At 41.7% G+C, this 23667-nt stretch overlaps 1 protein-coding gene across 1 annotated transcript in view; it reads right to left on the reverse strand.

The window, feature by feature from the left end:
• BMPER (BMP binding endothelial regulator) overlaps positions 1–23667 on the reverse strand; it is a 144784-nt gene that overhangs the window by 113800 nt on the left and 7317 nt on the right. Inside the window, exon 3 of the mRNA XM_075495600.1 lies at positions 6301–6400. Within this exon, the coding sequence (XP_075351715.1) occupies positions 6301–6400 (100 nt within the window). The remainder of the gene's footprint in view (positions 1–6300; positions 6401–23667) is intronic.

Consider the following 23667-nt stretch of genomic DNA (forward strand, 5'->3'; position numbering starts at 1 on the left):
GATTTAATTTGAAAGAGAGCAATTTAATTCGAAAGAGAGCAATTTAATTCCAAAACAAGCATCCTCACACAGAATTGGACTGGAATAACAAAAGAGGCAAATAATAGCAGATTTTGTTATTGGCATGTGGACAAGGTGACAATCAGGAAGCCATTTGTCTTTCCAAATCCAGTAACATTGTTAAATGACCCTTTTTTTTCTTCACCAGGCACCTCAGCACAGAGCAGTATCATGAAGATAGGGAAATTGACTGTAAGAGACAGTTTAGGAGTGCTAAATCTCAACCAGTTCATTAAAAACAAGCCATTATTACTCAATTTGACATTGCCTAATAAGATTCCAGAAGAGATTTTTACTTCTTTTAGGCTAATGAGAATTTTATAGACAAGTCATTTCCGTATTCCCCCAAGAGAAAGTGATAGATTAGTGCACAATAGACTGGCTCCCCATTCCTCATTTCTTCAGCATCTTTCTTCTCCTATTAAGTCTTTTTCTTGCTTTCCCTCTACTTTCTATTTAAAAAAGTAACCTCTCTATTGGCATGGAAAATAAACATTAGGAAAAAGAAAACAGTCAGAAGACATGTTTTATTTAGTGTTTGACAAATTAATCCCCAGGGAGGTATCTAGGCATGCTAACACTAAATACCAGTTCTAGTCAGGAAAAAAAAAAAAAAAAAAAAAAAAAACAAAAAAACACCAAACAAAAAACCCCCAATAACTTGCACATTCTGCAGTATATCCCTGGCATGAAATCTGTTGGCCAAAATAAGAGAACTGTGAATCACACATACACCTATTAAAAAATATATTTTCACATGTCTTAATTACGGTAAAGCCATTGACAGCTACTAGAAAATTAAACCTCCTGTTGGGTAACCCTGGTCTTCATTTGTCAACACAGAAGCATGAAAATATATACAAAACCTCCCATGCTTATTAAGTCTAACTCTAAACAGTGAAAATCCAACTCTTTCCTCTGTAACTGAGTACAATCAAACCTATTGTTTTGATGGCCTATTGTTTAAAATGGAAAATTATATTAACCAAGGTAATAAGAAAATCTGAAATTTGAGGCACTACTGAACACAACAGTATACACTAGATATTCAAGGGATAAGAAACATATGTGCTAAGACCTTTGTAAGAAGAGTTAACTCAAAGGAAGGATGGAGAGGTAGAGACCTTTTCTTAGGCATAACCAGAAGTAATCAAAGCTGGCACCATGATGATACTGTCCTTAGCGGCTGTATGTCACTGCTTCAAAATCCCTGCCTTTACTTGAAATACAAAGCTAGAAACTGAATGAACATTGAGATGAACCTGTACCTCCAGCCTCAAGAAACAGGCTTCCTGGTTCAGAGCTGGAGCACATTACCCAGAGACTGAGAGACTGTGAGAAAGACCAAGAGAAAAGTTAAGAATTGACTATGTCCCCAAACCATTTCTTTCCATAACCAGTCTCTGACAGATGCCAGGACTAGACTATTCAGATGAAGGTGAAAAAGGTTTTAGTAGGAAAATATTTAATTATCTTCCAAGCCCATCCACCTCCAACCATGTATTAGGTTGCACCCTTGCCTCTGAAAGCTTGCCTCAGAGCATGCGAGGATGGGCTGCAAGTTATAGTGCTCCATAAGGGCCCCACACAAAGGCCACCCCAGTCAGTCTTACAGCAGGGCACCAACCTGGTATCGGATACCTCATACTAGGGGTGTCCACAAGAGAACAAAGTGCCAAATGTATGTATGGCTCCTGCAGGGCATTAGTGGAGTAGCCAGAACACTGATAAACTCATAACCTCCCTCTAACTTCCTTTGCAAGCCAGCTCTAATAGTTGAAATTGGCTGCAATCCTCAACCATAATATTTGATACCCTTTCCAAGAAACGCACAATTAACTACGATAGCTTTGGATATTCAATATTCAGGGGAACTAGCGCTGCTGTTGCCTGGGCTGTGATTCCATTCTCTGGTAGACTCCAGATCAATGAAGCACAGCATGTGAACCTCTAAGATCATTAACTAATTAAAAAAAAAAAAAACCACAACAAAAAACCCCACAGTAACCCTCAAAAGTTAACAAGGGCAGAAAAACAAAATTGCACATGGGAAGTGAAAGAAACTTCAGAACAATAAATCGTATCTGTTGTAACAAATACCCACCAATTTTGTCTCTGCACATCCATGGAAGATTCAAATTCTTAGGGTAAAAGAGTAGAATGTGGTACATAATTTTAGAAATGCAAACTTTATGCAGCCCTGAGCCGGTAATACCACTTCTTCAGAGAACAAATAACTTATTATTAGGGGTGTAGAGAGCTCTATATCCAAGTGACAGGTCTCCATCCAACTAAATAAGAAAATGCTGCCAAATCTATTTCTATAATCTCAATGATCTCATATGTTTTCATTAAACATATTAAATAAAATGAGAGATGAAAAGTGGCCTATTTACCCTATGCTAAAGTAGTAAGAAGGCTTAATTTTTTAATATTTTCAAAATGAATAGTATGCTAGAGGTATATAGTATGTTTTATAAACTACAGTAAGTATCTGTCAGAAGAATAATCTCACTGAAAGTTTTCACTATTATACTTAGTTGTTTGCATTCTCCTTGCAGCAGGGAGCCATAATCATGGGCCTACATTTCTCTGTGCCAGACTTTGCACAAACACACAGCAAAAGCGAGCCTTGCCCCACCAACTTTACTATCCAAGGTCCTATGAGTCTAAAGTCAAGAACAGTGTTAAAACACATGGCTAGTCTGGAGGATTAAAATCTTAAGTAAAGCCAGATCTCTTAATATGTTAGGGATAACATGCTGTTTCCACCACAATGAATTTTCTGATTGCAAAACCTATACTTGCTGCTGTTACTTACTTTTTTGTTTATTAAGAAAAAGGAAAAAAGTGCTAGAAATTATCTAAGTAGCATACAAATACCCAAACAGAAGCAAGGGAGTTATGCTCGGCATGCAACCATTTGCAGGAAAAATTCTCTACCAACAATTCAGTTTCTCCTGTATGCAAAGCTCTAAACATGGGAGTTCAGCTGGATGCACCGTTGCAGGCATATAGTATTTCTTTGTTTCAGACTAATTCTTTGCTACCAGAGATACTGGGCCTACATACCCAGTCCTCATGCGCTCCTCATAATAGAATAAAATATCCTGGCAGCAATGTCACAAATGACTCATGAGTGGTGGTTTCCTAGACAAGCCAATTCTGGAAACATACCCTTTGGTCTTGATCCTCCTGATGTACTCAAATGACAGCCATTCATTCATTCATTCATTCATTTCTTCACAAGGTAGGAAGACATGAAGCTATCAAAGAGAGCTGGCAATAGCCCGTAAGGCCTGATTAAGCTTTTCTCGGCTTTGGGAATGAATCCAAGAAAAAAGCCATCAGGTTCTGATGTCTTTTCTTTGTAACATCTTGTTCAGGTTTAGATGAAATGCAACCAGTAAAAAAAAAAAAAAATTAAAAAATCCCTGTTTCCCTTTTCCTGCTTGCATTCCCTATGGGCACTCTGGCAGCTTGACAAAATAGTGACTGAGAACAAGCGCTGCAGGGCCAAGTCCCAGCTGCAGCTGAGCTCTGCACGGGGAATGCTGGGGAGCTGCTGGGACACCAAAGGGAGTAGCTGAAGTACTACACAGCCAGACTGGCGTTTGCACCCTTGATTCCCCAAATACTCCCCACGGGATACTCATTTTGGGTTTTGCACAGAACAGAGCAGAAGCTTCATCAGCGTTCAGAGCAGCAAGAGAACGAGCAGCTTCCCCCGGAGTAGAGGCACCAGAACAACCTGGTGACAATCTGTGGTGTTGGGACCGCTGTGGTTATACAGGTGCAAATTTAGTTTTACCTTTCAGAAAGAGCAGAAAAACTTATTTAGGAATTTCACATTTACTTTGAAAATTAAGCCCTCCAGAGCCTTTTTTTTTTTTTTTTAATACTGAAATTTAAAGCTATTCTTGCATCCTAAGTACATAGGAACTGTCATCTTGGATCAGACCAAATGTTCTTCTAGCCAAAATTCGGTCTTCCCTTTGGATAGCTACTGAGGGTTGAGCTGATCCTGCTACAGAAGTGTCTTTTATAACACTGAGAAACAGTTGTTAATAGGTAATTGTCAACTCAGAGACCAGCATTATATTTGTACAGTTAGGACTGTTTTGTCCTGTGTGGACCCATTTATTCTCATCCACATTAACTTCCTTTGCCATTTTGTCATCAGTTGTTCAACGTCCCAAGAGCCTTCTGCAACTCCTCGCAGGCAGCCCTCCTCCTTTACTACACTAAAGAGGTCAGGTCAGCAGCAGCAAACTTTGGGTCCCTCTTCACCCCTTTTCTAGATCATTTTTGAGAATGTTGACAAGTTGAGATCTTTGCAAGGATCTTCTGGTAACCTTTTTCCATTACAAAAATAACCATTCATTGTCACCGCCTGTTAGTTAGTCATTGATGAGTTTCTCTACAAACTGCTTAGCTTCTTTAGTAGTTTTTCATGAGGGATCTTGCTGGATGCCTATTAGAAATCCAGGAAGACGACATCAGTTGATTCTCTCTGTCCATGTACTTATGATAAATTCACATGACTAGCATTTTTGTAAGACATAACTCTTCCCCTTATATTGAAATTATCCACGTGCCTCCTAGTTCTATTTTTGAACAGTTTCTATTAGTTTCCTGTTAGAGATGTCAGGCATACCAATCTGCAGATGCCAGGCTCAAGCCTATTAATAATGTTCTATAGGAACTCATCCCAATTCAGGATAAACAGAATATCTTACAAGGAGTCAGAATTAAACTTTCCATCTAACGACAATAGCCCATACACACTAGTATCTGTATCCTCAACTTTGAAACATTAATCTTCTTCAGTGTAGAATCATTTTGTATGCATATGTGCACACATGTATAAATAAGTATGTATATAAAATTTTCATGCATTTGACCAACCACGCAGCCCTTTATCAAAATGGAGAATCAACCTCCAGCCTAACTGAACAAATGTTTAGGAATCTTTTGCTATAAAGCTGACACTAAGCACAATTTGAAAAAAGAAATAAATTACATTTAATTTATGTAAAACTTGTAACTACAAATTCTTACTGTTTCAGTAATGCTTTAATTTTTTTTCCTAGTTCATTTCCTTTTCTTTTAAGTGTCAGACTTTTAGACAAATCCTCGAACTGGGGCTTGCCAAACCTATTCCAAAGTCACACCACAGAAGCAAATCATGAGCACAGCAGCTAACAAACCTCTGCAACCATCCAGGAAAAACACATATCCATCATATATCTCTTCCGTCTGAATTTCAGTGTAATCTGTTTTTCCTGCATTTGTATCTCCTCTGGGAAGGCAATAAATGCTTGCATTTCCCGACAATTTATCCTTCCCTATCTCCCTCCCAAAGCCACTCTATCACCACTGGGGAATTAAACAACAGAGAAAAAATAAAAGTAAAGCTGTCTGAATCTGACATGCTCCACCTCCTTGACTGCATCATCAGTCCCTCAGCAAAATTAGTGTTTTAGAGCATATTACTTACTGCATCAATATAAAAAAAGACGTTTTCAACTTCATCTACTTGCACATCTTTCATGTGGATAAGCATGGTAGTTACATGCCATGCATGCTTACACAATTAATTTATTAAATTTTTATATTTTATAATTAGCTCATTCTAAGGAGCTTGAAAGGTACACTGTTGGTCAATAAATAAATGTACAATGTTGCCCAGTTTGGCTTTAATAAAAATGTCCCCAATATTATTATTTGAATCAGGAAATATTTAGTAAAATGAATAGAATTTGGTTGGTTTGTTTCTAGTATTGGGGGAAATAAAAATAGTCATAGATAATCAGTCTGCTCTTTATCACTCAAAGCATTATTCCTATTCTGTTCAACCACATAAAAAGTTTAAGGAATTCCTATTGACTGGTGACTACTAGCAGATTGATTTTGACCTACAATACTTCTGATAGATAAAGTTAGAACAGGAGATATCCCTCAAAAGACTGACAACATACCAATGACGTACAATAAAGATGTATTTCTAAAGGACTGTTGCTGTGCAAGAACTAATAATTACAGGACGAATATGTGAATTTATGCATCTCCACCAGCTTTGGAAACATACTGATTTTAATTGTGGTTACTGCCCTTTTCAAGTCTCTGGTGACAGCCGAGTCCCAGCTGAGAAGCTCCCAACTTTGTTCTATCTCTGGCAACATAAATGTGAACTGATAAGATTTTGAAAAGGGGGAAACAACAGGAAGGGAACCGCACCTTTGCAACGCTCACAGCAAGCTCCTCTCTGCTTAATTACGAGAGCACAGTCCTTGGAGAGCATCGGACACTTCTCTCTCTTGCATGTCACTTCCTTATTCTGGAAAAAAAAAAAAAAAAAAGACAAAAGCTATTGCAAGCAAACCAAATCCACGGCTCAGTTCCTTGCAACTCAGAAAATGAAACGTGAGGCTAGCAATTTTCTCTTTCACTTCAGGAGAGGTCCTTGTGATTCAAAACACCTTTCTCCCCTTGAAGGAACGCAGTAAAAGACAGTCTCTAAATTATCCAGGAACTCAAGTAAATGGTGTTTAAACTCTACTTTAGACAGTAATTCATAACTGCTACCCATCATAGTACGGAAAACGTGCCCCACTGAAGAAATCCACTTCACCTAAATTAACAACTAGCTACATGATATGCTTGTTAAAATATCCTCGGGTCTTGAGGTGCTGCGCCATGAACTGCACAGCTCAGGAATCGTTTCTCATGGTGACAAAAGGGCAGATGGCTGAGGAAGAGGTGGCAACCTCAGAGAAGACAAAACTCTCTGCCACTGCTGAAAGTCATTTTTAGCTGGTGGTATTACCTAGCTCCCCAGAGGGTCCTCAGAAGAGCCTACTATATACTATACTGGAAAAGAGACTACTGTAATTCATCTTTCTCCCAAAAATGCTGAAAATTGATGAAACAACACAAGCAGACAGAATCATCGTACATTATAGTGTCATCTTTCTATGGCAAAAAGCCAGCGACGGCCACGGCCAAAGAGCGCATTGACCACATTAAGGCATGTCAATAGACGATGTGCAACAGCGGGCAGGAGAAATATTCCATTTGTAGCCTGGCGTGCCCCTGTGGTGTCAACCCTTCTGGTTATCCCTGCCTTTAAACGAGGGCAGAAAACAAATACTTTGGGGATTTCTTTCAGTAAAATTTTGCTACTTGAAATTCCTGACAAAGTAGCCCTCTGAAGTGACCTCCACCTATAATTAGTAGCTCAGTTCATTAAGTGACACAGGTGGCCATTTACTAGATGCAAGCACCCACCTCACCCTATCTTATGACTTAATTAGAGACCAAAAAATCAAAGGGCTAGAAAAATGTAAATCATAAAACTAAAGGAAAAGAAACTGTGCTTTCCAGTCTTTTTCTTTTGCTCCCTGTGGCCTTATTCAAGGTGCCTGTGAAGGATAACACGCAGCTTTTATTACACTCCAGCTCTTTGTCTAAAATCAGAGGTTTATTTTCTTCAAAGTCACTGCCTGATCTGATGGGAGCTATAAAGGCACTTCAGTCTTATCAGTGTTTAAATGAGGACTCACTCTCGCCAAGCCTGTGTGAAATCAGCAAATGAGAATCAGGCCCTAAAGTGCAGCTGCAGCGACACAAACGACTACTGTAAAAAGCTGGGTCAGTGCTACGTGCTGGCTGCTCTGCATCCCTCCAGCATTGCAGAGCAACCATAAATGCAATTTAACTGGCGAGTTAAGCTGAATTTATGTCAGGTCTGTAGCTCTGGACTGGCACAAAGCAGCCATGGCACAGCAGTGCAACTGGCTCAACAACTTCTTTTTAAAGCAAAGGGTGAGATCTTGATTCCCTTTACGTGAACATAGTGTCCCCTGACTTTGCCTCCATAAAGCCTGTTGAAAGGCAGTAGAATCAAGTTTACCAAATTGACTACACACAGTCTGTATTTTAAAGGGTTCTGCTAAGATCTGATTCTCTTTAATGAGAGTTTTCTCAAGGAAAGATTTAATAAGCCTAGCGGCCCCATTACCATTATCTGTGGGAAAATCTTCTGCATGGTGAAAGCGGATTTGAAGGAAGGGCAAAATCCAGTTGAGAGTATGTTCCTTTGGAGAACGTGATTTACCCAGCTGCAGCACACATCATGGACCTCTGCAAGAAGCGAGATGCACAGTGCCCTTCTAGGCCAACCTAGCTGGGTAGGACCCACATCAGGAGGTCCAGCAGGCAGCTACCCATCAGACTCTCTCTTCAAAGGGAGAAATCATTATTGTGGATGGCAGGGAGAGGGACAAGAAGCAGAACACAGCTCCATATTTATTTTTATTCCCCGATTCCCAGGAGACTCCTGGGGCAAACATCTCATACAGCCCAGCTTCCCAGACAGCTTCTTGCCCTCTCCTCTGAGCACCGGCTGCCTCCCTATGCTCTCAGGTACATCCTGACGTGGTTGCTTCTTGTTGGAGATACAAAATGCTCCTAAGGATGACCCCCACACACATATTTCAAACAGGAGCTACTTGCTAGTTACCATTCCTAACTAGAAGTCTCCTGTTTGGCCCAGATCACTTCAATCAGAAATATTCTCTGCCAATGACAACTTTGGTACCATTGAGCCAACCAGGAGGGGCAGCCAAATTTGGATCTTTCTCTTTGTCCCTTATCACCAGCAACACTGGTGGCTCAACCCCAAATTCAGGACCTGCATTACAGGTGAGGATGGAAGTAACTGGAAAGAGAAAGCAAAACTGAGCTGGGCTGTACAGCCTAGTGACTGGGAGGTTTCCTGGGAGGGAAGATGATTTTGGAGTTCACGTCCCAGTGCCAAGGGCTGTTTTACATTAAGCAGCTGTTCCACATAAAGTACGTTAGTGGCCTACAGTGCAGCAACGGGAACTGAAGGGTCCTCCCCCCTTGGAAGGTGTCTTAAGCAGTAGGCTGCAGATTCATATTTCCTTTCTTTAGCCCAGTAGACCTTGAACTACTTGCTGCTCAGTGGCCCAGCTTCAGCAGAAGAGGGGCTTGTTCCTCATGCTCCCAAAAGCCACCGGTCCCGACAGCGAGGATCCTTGTGGGGAAAGCAGGAGGCAAATCTTTGAATTGCCTCTAGAGGCAGAGAGCACCGAACCTAGATCGCTGTCTCAAAGGTGAGTTGCTACAGCATGGTGCTAAAAGGTGGGCAGGAGGTGCCACACTTTTTTTTTTTTTTTTAAAGAAAAGAGCCAGATCAGTGCTATCCCTTGGAGGAGAAGCTGCAGCCTCCTGCCTGCGGAGATAGGTCTGTGTATCCCAGATAAATAGAGCCAGTCTTTGCCACCACAAGAAGGGTGGCTAAGCCCTAAGCGAGGTGGGATTTGCAAAGCTGATATTCCTCCTCTCAGACTGGTATTATAGGCAAGCCCCATACAGCTCCAAAACTGGCTGTTTCAGATGCCACCCTAAGGTGCCTAACTCCCTGCCATTGGGGCTGGGCTGCTCTTCCAGGGTGCGAGGTACAGCACTGCTCAGGGCTGCAGCTCCCACGGCTCCTTTTGGGGCTTTTTGTTGAACAAACATACCGTAGAGCCACAATTACAACATACTGCCCCGACATAGTCTTCACAGCAAAATCCCTGTTGTAGTACACAGAGATGAGCGTAGCTCCGGGGAAGCACAGCCAAGTGCTTCTTGCTTCTTCTAGGACTGGATTTAACCCTGACATTCTTTCCGAAAATCCTGTTGTTTTAACTCAGTGCTGCATCTTGTGGAAAACTAGGCCAGCAGATGTGGAGGAAAGGGTTAATGTACCATGCAGATCAATCATAGGACAGCAGCAGATAAAACAGGGCTGGTAAATCATTGTTTAGTCTATTGCAGTCAGGCATTATCCAGTGCAGATCTCCTAGGCCCACTGGGTGTAAAAGTACAAAGATAAAACAAAGAGCAATTGTCACCAGGAGGGTTTTTTCCACTTCACCCTGTCGTCTGAAACACTGCTCTTAATGTGTACTGTCCATTTGCTTGTTTCGATTTTGCTGCCTCTTTCCCTCCCATTTCACAGGGCAAAGCGGAGGGCGAGAGCAAATGGACTTCAGCAACAAATCCTTTCCTTCCAAATACATCCCCTCCTACCCTCAGGAATCATAACATTTCATTACTTGTCCCAACCATACATTTAAAAAGTTGCTAAATAGCTGCATGCAGGAGAGCTGTATTACCAAACCTCCATCTGTGTTGTCAACAGCGTCTCTGGAGTTGTTGAAAGCTCTTGAATACTTTGATTTTTGCTGTTCTTAAGAGAAAACTTCTTAGAGAGCAACATTCAGAAGCCAACAGTTATGGGAGGGTAGGGGATTTTTTTTCCTTTTGTTTAAAGGACATGCACTCTGGCACCGAGAAGTGCAGAAGAGACACATGGCTCATAAATACATAAACCGTTTGCTAAATCAGAAACCTGGGAGTCAGTCAAAATCCATAATAGGATCCCAAGATTCATAATAAATAACTTTTAATTATAGTCCTGCACAATAGTTATTTTAAACAGATGGTTTATAGATTCACATCTGGGATTTTTTTTTTTTTTTTAATTTAGTGCTCAGGCACACACACACAGAAAGGGAGAGAACCTCAGCTAAGGTTTTTATTAGTGTTGGAAAAATACGTATTTTTTTAAAAGAGGTCAGGCTGATCCAGAACAATGCTGCTACAGCTGACGCAACTCCCCAGTCAGCACTCGGCTCGGCAAAGGGTTTGCACTGGAATCCCAGACTCCCTCGGAAAGGAAAATTTAGGGAAGTGCTGGAGGATCACCCCGACTCCCCTCCTGCACTCACCGAGCCCAACTGCTGGAGAACTCAGTTTTTAATGCGTTTGGGGAAAGATCAGAAAGTTTTGTTGGGTGCTCGCGTTTCTCCTCTCTCCCACGCTTTGCCAGTGGGAACCAAAGGTCTCTTCTTTAACTTGGCATGCAAAGGTGATGTTAAGTTCCCATACAGGAGAGATACACTAACCAGACCTAATACTAGTGTTGCTGCTTCACGTTACCTTTACTACAACCTTCTCTCAACGCAATTTGTTCACCTTTCACATACACCTCGTATTTTTACCTTCCATCAAAGAACTCTGCACAAAGTAGCCCATTCTGGTGACAAAATATATCAAACTAACGGCCTTAAACTCATGTGGTACAGTTAAATAAAATGCCAACATGAAAAGAAAAAGAAAAAAAAAACACTAAAAAGAAATCTGAATATTTGGCAGAGAGCTTGGAGAGGACGTGTGCCAAACCACAGCTTGGAAGCCGCAGCCAACTTTCTACAGGGTTCCCCACTGGGCTCCTGTCGGCTCACAGCAGCCACCAGGAGGATGGCTCTTTTCAACCTGGATTTGGCTTGGAAGAGGAAAAAAAAAAAAAAAAGAACCAGGAATCCACTTCATTTCTTCGGGGCTGTACTGAGAAGCGCCTCCATCAGCGGTACCCTGCGCCCGCTGTTGTGCTGTCACAGCTGGCTGCTGAAGATCTTGCAGATGTGGATTCTCATGGGGGCTAGATTTCCACTGTGAGAGTCTGTTTTTTTCTTTTTTCTTTTTTTTTTTCATTTTTATGTATTGAAAATGCTTTTAGGAGGCTCACACTGCATTTCTGATATCCTGAGGTTATTAACTATTTATATTGAATAGGAAAAATGTTGCTTAAACTTTCATTTAACCAAAAAAGGCTGCAGAGACAAAAATAATAAAAGCAACAGGGACAGATTAGGTAGAAATATGAACTACCATTAGTGGCTAATCCTGAAAACATTCATTTTTTATCATTATTCATCACAGTCCCACTAGTAACTCTGATAGGAATCCTCACCAAGCGTGTCCTTAAAGTTTCTTTAGTTGTGTCCAGTGTCCAAACTAAAGTGTCCAGTTCAGAGTGTCCTTAAATTTCTGCCAGGAGAAGCCTGTGGGATCATCCACTACAACAACAATTTTCAAACAATGGCAAAAGTTACCCCCGGGGAATTTGGGATGCAGCTTTCAAATGTGCACGTATGACCTTGGGAAAAGAAAAAGCCATTTAAAATTAATGAAGGAAGTGCACTCAAGTCACTTAGGCAACACCTCTACCGCAAGGTGTAGGGCAGGCTCAAACACAAGTCAGACCACGCCACATGCCATGACCCACACGTTCTCCGGCCATGCTGCTGGCTCTCTGCCAGATGCTGTACATGGCCAGAACATCCTCTCAGGTGTGCACGGAGCCACACTCAGCCCATGCAGGCCACAGGAGCAAAGGTTTGGGCCAGCGCTGGCCACAGGCTCTGTCCCTCAGCAGGCTCCCAAGCATGTGCCTGCACCTATGCTTACATGCAGACAACCCCGATGTTGGGCCAACTTGAACTCGAGAACAGGCTCAGACACATATGTAACCCATGGTCTAGACAAATCCTGAGGCGCTTTCTGAAAATAGTACCCTTGCTCCTTTGGCACTCCTGCCTGGAACTCGCCGTCTTGGGTCTGATTTACAAATTTCCCTTTAACTGGTGGAGTTGATGCAAGCAAGCAATCCCTGCTAATACTGTGGGACTGCTGTCTTCCATGAGCATTTCCCTGCCTGAGCAAGAGCCGCACAATTTGGCTGCACAGAGGAGACATCAATCCCCAAGGAAACGTGTTTGCAGACATTTTGAACCACTGTGAAGGGAGATGAGAAAAAAGGTCTCATTTCCCTTGTTCCCCTCCAATTATCTGTTGGGGTTTTTTCCTTGCAAAAACAAATTTTGTGGGTACAACAACAAAAATGGTTTAGCACACTAGGTGTGTTTTCGAATTCAAGGTGGAAAAAATATTTCCCTGTGAAACAATGTGTGTTCTCTGCAAAATGATACAGTTCTCTGTTTACCCACATAAACCTACAAACACCAAGGCATATGCTTCACCCCACAGAGAGAAAAGTCCTGTTATTTTAAGCATGTCTTCAATTTCAATGGGACAACTCACAGGAGTGAAGCCAAACATATGCTTCAGTACATTCAGCATTAGGTCCTTGCCTGTGGCACAACATGACGGTGATTTCAGCATGAATTGCATTAGATGCAAATGATGGTATTTCGTCAGGAACAAAATATGCCAGTTCAGTCCACAGAGTCTCTTTTTCCTTTTTTGAGCAGAGCACATGGTAGCCTCCAATTTATCCCCTCATCCCTGTAATCTCTTTAGTTTATCTGGCCTCTCTGAGGGAGAGCAGGGAGGAGGCTGCAGCTCTCCCTGCTGTGGTGCTCAGCCAGCATCAACCACCCCCTTCATAATTCGAGCTCTCCCCACTCCCTAGGAAAGACGGTTAAAACAAAGGCCCTGCTGAAAGATGACACCAAATTTCACTGCAAACGGGTATTCCCCACGCTGTGAGGAAGGCATGAGTATGTGCAAGTCATCCAGGACACATCACTCACAACCCCTTATAGACTGAACAGATTTTATTTTTTTTTCCACTGTGTTTAATGATGTTCACCAGCATGAGGAGAGTGACCTCGGTGGCCTGCTGCAATCCTGACACTCCCTGACAGCAGCCTGCTGCACTATTACGTGGTGAAAAGAAAGCGCTTTCTTCCTCTTACATTTGTTTGTGTTAATGCAACTGCTGAGGCTCCAGCTGGGATCAGGGTCCCATTACATCGGACATCGCATAAGCACATCGCAGGACTACATCCCTGCTCCAGTGAGTTTATTGACAAAGACACATCCAGACGAAATGACTGTAACTGCAGATTAAGTCAGCGAGAAAGCCAGAGCAAGATCCAGACGGCTTAGCTCTCAATCTCCCTGCCTCTACCTCAACCTCCAAGTGCCACTTCAGATGAGAGTTCTTCAGCTGTAAAGTTAAATGCAAAACTCTTTACCTGTCAACAGAATAGCATGATGGTCTTCTAGCAATAAGAGACACGGTCTTCACAGGTTCCCAGCAGTTCGTACTGTAGTTCGAAAAACTATCTATAGTAATCCTATAGAGCCAGGCTTCAGGGAAGGGGTGTGCGCTGGGGTTCTTGTGGGACACCACACCTTTGCATTTCACGAGATGCATGCATTTAGAATTCATGGCTTTTTCCATGAATTTTAAATATGTTTTTAAACAAAGAAAAACCAAATTAATGGGTTTTCTACTTTGTCAATAAAGAATTCGTATTATCAGTCACCTAAATCTGATGCCAATACCTAAGAAAACAGTAGTCACAGGCAATACCTGTCGATTCAAAGCTCAGGGTGCAAACCTGTACCCGTGCTGCTGGAAAAGGTTCCAGCTCACTGACCCAACCCTACGAGCTTACGATCTACCCCTCGCTGGACGTTCCCAGTCACTCAGATCAGCCAGCAAAACTTTTCAGATGATCACTGCCCAACTCATTTTGAGCGAAATGAGTGATCTTGAAATCACGGCCCAGCCTAGCCTGGTTTACCCTGACTGAAGCCAATGGGGCAGAATTCATTCTCCCAGGGAAGGGACAGGCAGCTGAGGGCCATAAAATCTTCCACTACCTTAGCTCGATCCAGAGGCCACCCGCACACAGCTGGAGTCAGCAGATGTGGAACAGCATCGCTGCCCTGGGTGTGTTAGCTCCTGGAGCATGCTGCTCTGCTGACCCCCCTTAAGTGCCATAGGATGGCTTGGAGAAGAAGGAGTTTGCTCATATCATCCCTGAGCCAAACTGGTCTGAAAACACGCTAAGCAAATTCTAGCCAAAAAAATTGTTGAAGATGGCACTGATGAATTATCAATCTGATTTCCTAGAGGGTAAAGCAGATTGTGCCAAAGGTTTAAAATAAATTATTAAATCATTTGAATTCAACAAATTTTAGATCAAGCCACGGTGTCATGTTCTGTCCCATCTCAAAAATTAACTCAGTCCTATCAAAAGAGTTTCCTAACAATACTCTAATTTTGTTTCTTAACTACTGCCATCCTGGTCCTATAGACTGTGTTCAGCTTATTTTCCAGCAGACATTGCCAATGAGAGAAAAACAAAATCATGAATACAATAAAAAAAAAGTACATCAAAATCTGAGTCCATCAGTTCAGAATTCCTATTTTTGGATGAGATAACTATATCTTCTACTACAGACTGAATGCTGACTGATACTAATTTTTCTTCTACTGATGTGAATTAAAACTTCGTTTGACGTTTATTTAAGAGATGCATTGACTGTTTTTTTTATAAGTATCATTTTCATCACATTTTGATGGGCTAAATTTACAAATATATTATCCAAACAATAGTTACCTGTCATTGTGTCTTTATTGCCTTCTCTGTCTGAAGTCTGCTTACTCGACCCTTACACTGGAGATTTAGACAGTGGCAAATGCTCCAGTTTTGGGCTTGAGCCTGTTCTAAAAACTCTGAACAAAGCAGCCCTTGAGGCCATGTACTTCTTAAAGAGTTTAAAAAGCCCAATGGGCCTCCTAACTTACTCTGCAACAAGTCATATCCCATGAAGAAACTCACTTCTGTACAACACAAAAACAGGGCTAGATTAAAGAAAAGGGAAGAAAAAAAAGCAAGGTCCCCTGCTGCTCTGTCTGGCCAGAATCATGTCTTTTACTGCCCATATCCTCTAAAGAAACGATGCTCTCATGATATATTACCCTAATACATCACCAAGTGACAGTTTTCTCATGATACTGTATCCTCAAAGATGTGATGCATGCCAGAAGCAGCAACAGGAGATCTTGTCTGAGGGAGGGAAGGGGGAGGGGTTTTTATTTTCTTCCAAATTTTTGATCTACAGGTTGTTTTTTTAATGTTATTTTGTCAGAAAAATCCCTGTCAATCCCAGCTTCATAATCCAGAGGACTCCTAGAAGTTTCGCAGTAGTAGCACAGCTTTAAACTGGAAAGCACCAAAAAAACCCCTCTCTTCATTTAATTGAAGCAAGTTTTGAAACAGGACCAAAATGCTTGAGGAACAACAACCAAATAAAAATAGTAGCCCAAAAGAAAGCAACAGGAGTCTGTTTTCTATTATAAAATTATTTAGGCAAGAGGCCTCCAGACACTGCTGTTTTAATGAACTTGCAAGTAAACTGAGCGCTGACCCCACATTTGTTTTCTTACGTGATCTTGCTTGTGCTACACAGTGGTATTAGAAAAAAAGAGGAGGTTGTTCACAGCGGTCTGCAGAGAGAAGGGGCAGCCCTCAGCTTGTCAGTCTGTATAGAGAAGAGCGGGAAGAGACAAGGACCAAGAGCATTTCAGCCAGGACTCCCTGAAGGGGGCAAGAGCTTTTGGGGTCTTCTAACGCTGCCTCCAACTCACAGGGGCTTACTCCTTTTTCCTGCAACTGCTCCGCGCTAGTAACATCTCGGAGGGGCAGCTGGAAATCCTAACTCATGGACAGCTCGTGGCAGCAGTCATCCTCAAGTGGGCTTCATCCAGTTGGTGCCAGCGAGAGAAGGCTCAAGGCCACGGGAGAATTTAGTCAGAAAAACTTATGCCACAATGATGTTTTATTTGACACGTCTCGCTTCTATGTGTTTCTATGTCAAATATACTCAAACTTCTGATGGACACAAAGCTCCCATCGGATGCAAAGAAGGATGGTGGAATAAGCTTTGCTTTGTTGTGATCAACTGCACTGACAAATTAAGTTTAGATTTTGACTTTCAAAACTTCAGCCAACGCTGTAGCTACTAGGAGAAAAAGAGTATTTTGACTTGTGAACTAAGCAAAAGTGATATGGAAGTCATTGAGAGGAAACTAAAAGCCAGAGCTGTCAAAGTAATTTTCACAGTCCTTGAGCTGACTTTGACCATATTTTGTGGACTGGCCCTCGCTGCTTTTGGGTGAGATATAGCAGCCCTCATTCACAGCAGTGATCACTTAGCCACATGACAATACCATGGCAGTCAATGAAACCACCCACGTGAATTCAGAGGTTTGAGCCGAGCTCTTCAGCGCAGACACATGCACAATGCCCTATGTACTGGGTAGACCCAGTTAATTAAACAGTTATTTTTAAATGTTGCTCTGGAAAGAAGTTTGCTGTCCAAAATAAGAAATTAATATTGCACAACCACTTTCTGCTTGAAAAATCCAGTGGTTAAAACATGTTTTTGCATAATCGTAGCCCTGAAGGGACAGTTCTCACTTCTCAAAAGTGAATTCCCTTCTTTCTGTTTTGCACATGTACAAACAAACAGATTCTGGTATGTCCAAAGCTTGCAAATCTCAACTATAATAATACATTGAATAGAAGCCATACAAGCAGATTTTCCGTCAGCCTGTGTTCCCTTCACTCCTTCCTTTCCCCTGCCCCACTTGCACTGCTGGAAGTAAAAAAAATACCTGTTTCTGACAAGTAAATGGAGCTGACATGAGAGCAAAACTATAAGGTGAATGGGGTATGTGCAAGCCATTTGTCATCTTGACAAAGTGATTTTCGGTCACCGGTGGGACACTTTAAAGACATCTGAACGGTTGGCCTTGACCACCAGCATTTCTTATGGCTTATAAAGGGACCCATGGGAACGAGAACACAACCTGCTTTTGGAAGTGACTCCTGCAGTGGTACCTCTTGATAGATGTAAAGGCAGCATGATATATCAGGTGCCATTAAGATCTTTGCTAGCAGGTTATATTTACATAAGTATGGAGCGCAGATAGCATCTTGTTAACCCAATTAATGAGACTCAAATGTCAGGAAGGGGATTATGCCCGGCTGGAAGTCCACAGCGCTCGCGAGGCAGCCAGAGATGATTTCATTGTGTGGGACAGCACTGTTCTCTTTGAAGAGCAAGAACTCAGGCAGCAACGCTACTACCTGGGCAGCCGGGGGAAACCACAGGGGAGTCGGAAAGATGGTCTGAAATCCAAAAGTTTCACACCTTTAGCATAAGAAGGGCTCTTTATAATGAGAGACTCAAGTGCCATGTAAAAATGGGAACCTGGGGCTGAACCGAAGAAAATTAAAAAGTATCTACTTGAGGTCTTAGAAACTTAATTTTTTATTAACTGTACCTTCCTCTGCAATAAGAGAAGGCTCTCATTGCCAAGTCACAGCCCGATCTGTGTTGGAAGAGGAACAACATTTCAACCAGCCTGTCCGCACTGCTGCGTTTTGCATGGGCAATTGAAACGCACTTCTCTACCCTAGAGAAGAGCAGGAAATTTCCTGACCAAGATGAGATCACTAATTTCTGCATCAATGACTCTTGATGTACTTTACAATAAACTGCTTTTCTCCCACAGCCTCCAACTACTAATCTGTATGACATAAGAGGAGATGCTCCTGTCACCCAGGTCAGAGCAGTGAACCCTGAAGGGCACAGAATGAGGTACTTGGCCCCAAAACAGAGAGAGGGGTTTAGAGTACAGCCTTGTACTCAGCAACTCCTGTCAGCTCTCTGCTCGGCATGTTGGCTGTAAGAAACCCCTGTTCTGCATTGTCTTCTCAATGGAGGAGACGAGATGGTTAGCGTGGGCTGCTTGAGCCAACAGCCCAACCTAAGCACTATCCAGTGGGTTAACCTAAATCCTTTGATGGTAACAGTACCTTATGGCCACAGTCACAAGTTGTCCACAAACACACAGTAGCGTGTTTTGTCTCAGTAGTAGTATTGTCTCCAGAAGATGCTTAAACTCCTTTTAGACCTCTGGTTCCAGAGTCATACATACATAGCCTTCCTGGAGCCACTTCACATCCACGTTCTCTCAACTAAAGCTCTGTCTCACCAGTAGTTTTTGTGATGAGTTGTATGCAAGAGGTAACGCCCAGCGAACAAGCTGGAGCTGCCTACCCATCTCTCCAGATGGACGCCTTCCAGCAAACCTCCCTTTTGTTGTAGGTGATTTGCTTTCATTTTCCCTTTTTAGCTCCCACCTTTGTATGTTTCCGTATGCGGACTGGTTTAATTATGCCAAGAAACCTGATGATATCAATGATATTCACTTTATACTAAAATGATTACATATTGTTTTAGGCACTGAATACGTACCCTTCTTGTAACAACAAGCACATAAAACCACTCCAATTTCTTACTACCACGGCCTAGAGTTCTAGATATTTTTTAAATTTCCACTACAGATTGATTTTTGGGTCAAACAGTTTTTGCTTGAGGATCGGAAACCTTGCCAAGTGAAATCAGACATACACAAACATTTTCCAGAAGCTATACAAATTGCACACTTCTATTTCCTCCATCTTTTCCTGTTAAACAAGCTCTGGTTCAGTATCAGTGCACTGTGCTGCATCCTAAATGTCCACATCAGCAAGTTTCTCCAGAAATGCTTAATGTGTTTAGACCATAGATAAACTATGCCTCAAGCATACTTCTGTTAAAAAGGTTTCTTACACTACCGTACCGTCAACATTTTAATGTATAATGATTTTAGTTGTCCAGCATTTTTTATCCAGTGCTTTTACAAACAACCCATCCACCAACCCTTGGTTTACAGACTAAAAAGCTTGCATGCTTTGCATTCTGCCTGCCAACATAATTTTATTCATTTATTTTAATCAAAAGCATTTGCCAGATTGAATCACCAATCCACCTAACCAAGTTAACTGTATTTGGGTGGGGGGAGTGAAGTGCTAAATATGAAAAAGATCAGCTGTGCACTGCCATATACAGAAAAAAATATTCTCTGTCACAAGCAAATGATCAACAGCCTCCCTGTAGTAGGAGAGCCAGCTGCTCTTATCAGTATTTTGGGTCCCACAGGCAATCCTTCAGCTAATAGCCTTATCTCAAGCCCAGCCACCCTGCCCAGCTCCTTCCTGCCCCAATGATTTCCAAGCAGCACAACCTGGATGTGTTTCATTAACTGGCACAATCAGATCATAACCACTATGCAGCCTTAGAGCAGTCATTTATCAGCTCTTCCCCCGCTCTCCCAAACCATGCCTCAACTGCATATCACCACCCAGACAGAAAAAAGGAGGAGACAACCTCAGGACAATCAAGGTCTGTTCTTCAGTCACTAATAAATCATAAGACAAACCAGAAAAACAGATGCAAACGTATGACTCTGGCCATCAGAATACACTTTGATGGTTCCAAACCTTGGGGTAGATCCAATTCCCATCGAAGCCACTTAATATAAATGAATATAAATATGTCAGGAACCACTAAAAAACAAAACAAGAAAACAAAACCCAAAACACACAACTTTTAGCCTATGAGCTGTCAGAAATCTGATTTTCCTGGCCAGGGTTCTAGGACACATGGGTTCACATCCCCCCAGGGGAGAAGAAGTGTGGAGCTGCTGCTTCCATGCCTCAAGCGAGACCTTTAGCTACAAAAGAGGAGGTGAGCCACCATACCACACCGTATGGAGAAAGGGGCAAACAAGGGAGCCTGGGGTTATGCTGAGCACCGTAACAGCCCTGGGCTGAGTGATACCTGGTTTCTGGTTTTCAGCGTGAAGTAGAAATGGCAGTCTTCAACTTCTCAAGTCTGGCACAGCTCTGGACATCAAAGTCAACACAGTGCTCGGCACAGAAAAATGTAGAACTGAAATGGAACTGTCTACGTGGTTGAGGAATTTGCACTAAATATCCGATGAGCAAGAAGTTTCAATGCTGCAGGTTGGGGCTTATGCACACACAAGGCATCATCGCTACCACGCAACCGACTGCAGATGCCCTCTGTGAACTAGACCTGCTCTGGAGCAAAATGCAGTGTAACCATGTAAGCACAGCTCTAAGGCAGAGTTAAAGAAGACCTGATTCAATCTTCAACATTGAAGCTTTGCTAAAAAGTTTACTTAAAACAGGGACTCAGAAAAACTGGGGCCTCAGTTTGTCAGGGAAAAGTATCAGATCTTTTGCATCATTTTTCTAAACGACATTTTATCACACGTCCATCCTTTGCGCTCACAAGACAAATAGATCTCCAACTCTAATGCTATTTAATAGTACTGCCTTTGCCATAGCACTCTACAGCACAAACATACAACGCTTCCCTCTCTGAAAAATCTAAGATACAATACAGAAAATGAAAACTACAGCCAGGAAGTTGATGTGTAGAACAGATGAGGAAACAAATAAAGAGGATGCAAATCATAGATGATGCACGAAGACATGTTATTTTTTCAGTGTGGTAGTCCTAGGTTAACAGCACATTTTGAACCACTATCTAGAGCAAGTAGATTCCAGGCACAAGGGGGGGGGGGGGGGGGCAGGAAAAAAAGTCTAATAACTAAATAGGAGAGATGGGGAAAAAAGTATGTGCAATCCAGGTCTCAGAGAGCACACAAGGTCAGCTCCTGGGGATGACAAGAAGAGATGGGGCCCATGCTGTACTCCAACCCAGAGCTCAGCACTTGATTCAGTTGGATGCAAAACAGTGCACAGAGCTCAATCTGACAAATGGTCAGACTAGGAATTTTTTAGCTGCAGCTTAATGCATAAGATGAAGAGGCCAAGAGGCCTCAGAGGAAGTAATTACAGCAGTTATTAGGTACAATATGAGCAAGTACCGGTACGATAGTCATTTTAATAGTAGCATTACAGGTAAAAGCTTTTATACAATATTGTTTTTTCTTCACAATGGCCTTTTATTTGACCATAAGCTCAATATAAAAAGGTTGCATTTTCATTTGATTTTTTGGTTGTTGCTTAATATTTTTCTTCCCTCAAAAATTTCTATTAAAGCATGATGGGGAAATAAAACCAGATATTTGGTGGGGAAAAAATATCTATTTTTATATAGCAGCACAAAGCAGAACAGCAGAAGTACTGACACCGTGAACCATTCACTTACAGGACCATAATTCTTAAAAAGACCGTTAACAACTCAATGGAAGAAACTTGAAAGCTAATAAAAACTATATACAGGTAACTGTATGCTTTTAAAATGCCATTTTGATATTGGACCAGCTCTTTAATAATGTTTTTCTTATTGGCAATAAAAAAGTGCCTTAACTTAGACTGATCCATTTTGCACTTATTGTAGACACATTCCAAAGACATTTGCAACTTATATTACATTTTTCCATTTAGTTTATGGCATTTTTGTGCCCTTCATATTTTTCCACATATTATTTATACATTTTAAATATGTTCTTTTGTATTTGAGTTCTCTGATCCTTTAATTATGCCAAAGAGAATCTCATTTCCATACTTGATGGGTTGGATCTTTATCATCGTTACAGTGACATATCACCAGCTCTCTTCCAGGAGGGTTTTGCCAAGACCTTTAATCAGTTCAGCACTGTGTGCATATGTACATTTGTTCAATGCAGCTGACTCTGTTAGAAATGTGCAAGTAGTGAACTTTTCACTATCCCATGTGGTCTGAGAACAACATGAAATAGCTTCTTCAAGTCTGCAGATTTCCAGAAAGGCTTCATCATAAACTGTCACATATGACTGTGCACCACGTCTCCAAACTAAACGTCACGATAAAGCATAGTGAACTGAAGGCAAACGTACCTGCATAGGGATGCACCACACTCTGAGGCAGCCCTGGGATGTGAAGCAAGGTGCAGAAAGTGGACTTCAAAATGTCCACAGATGGAACAGACACGACACCCAGCTATACAGTCCATGCTCATTCCTCAGAGGAGAAAATTAGATGAGATGTTGCACATGGTACTACTTGGCCAGGGTGGCCATATCTGTCTATGGGACTAAACTGACTTGAACATTGCCTCAACACTGCTGTTGGAAACTTAGACAATCAAGCTAGAGTAACCATCTTCTACCATAGATTGCGTTTCATTCTCAGGCCAAAGTCTTGTCTTACAGGCGTAGCATGAATTAAGAACAAATACAACTGAACCTACCTGAATCCTCCTTCAGGAGAGCCTACCAAAGCAATCACCTCCACAACAGGTAATTAACCAGCTCTGGGCTCTTGATTCCAATTCACTTCTCACTTGAAAAAACATCTTCATGTATATATATAATACACATTGTTCTTTGGTCTCCACAACAAAGTACATATGGGACACCCAGCTGCACCAGACATGAAGTTATGACTGGTTTTTGTTTTCGGGGTTTGTTTTTAGGGTGTGGGGTGTTGGGGTTTTTTTTCATTTAAGAGATGGCGTATACATCTGTATCTTTTTTAAATTGGATAAAAACTAATAAAGCTTTCATCATATTGGAGCATGTTTGTGTTCCAGGAACCCTTCATACACCGATCAAAACAACATTCTCTTTTGCAGTAATACGGGGGGTGAAAACTACCAGTACACTACTGTATCATAGGCTTTTTTGTTTCTTTGTTTGTTATTTTTGTGGGTGAAGAGAAAACTGATTATATTATACAGTAATAAAGACCAAGAATATTTAAATTGAAAGAAGATGCAGTCTTGGTAGATTCTGTGGCTGATGTATGTAAACTATTGAAATTAAATTAAATAAAATAGGTATAAAAGAATTGTTTGATTTTTTTTTTTTTTTTTAATATGCACTACTCCACTAAAAGTCATCTGGGCTGCATTATACCTTGACGCAACAACAATTGAATCCTCATGTACTAAAACACTGCCATCTTCACTGAACATGTGTCAAACACTTGCTCTCAGGCTAGCTATGTGCTTTCAACTTGCGTACTGTGCCACAGAAATCAACTATGCTATAGGTAAAGAACCCCAGCAAATCTAGTAGCTTTCTTGCTTTAGCCTGCAATGAGGAGATGCTTTTTTTT

The sequence above is a fragment of the Mycteria americana genome, chromosome 2, assembly GCF_035582795.1.
Source record: "Mycteria americana isolate JAX WOST 10 ecotype Jacksonville Zoo and Gardens chromosome 2, USCA_MyAme_1.0, whole genome shotgun sequence".
In the NCBI taxonomy this organism is placed as follows: domain Eukaryota; kingdom Metazoa; phylum Chordata; class Aves; order Ciconiiformes; family Ciconiidae; genus Mycteria; species Mycteria americana.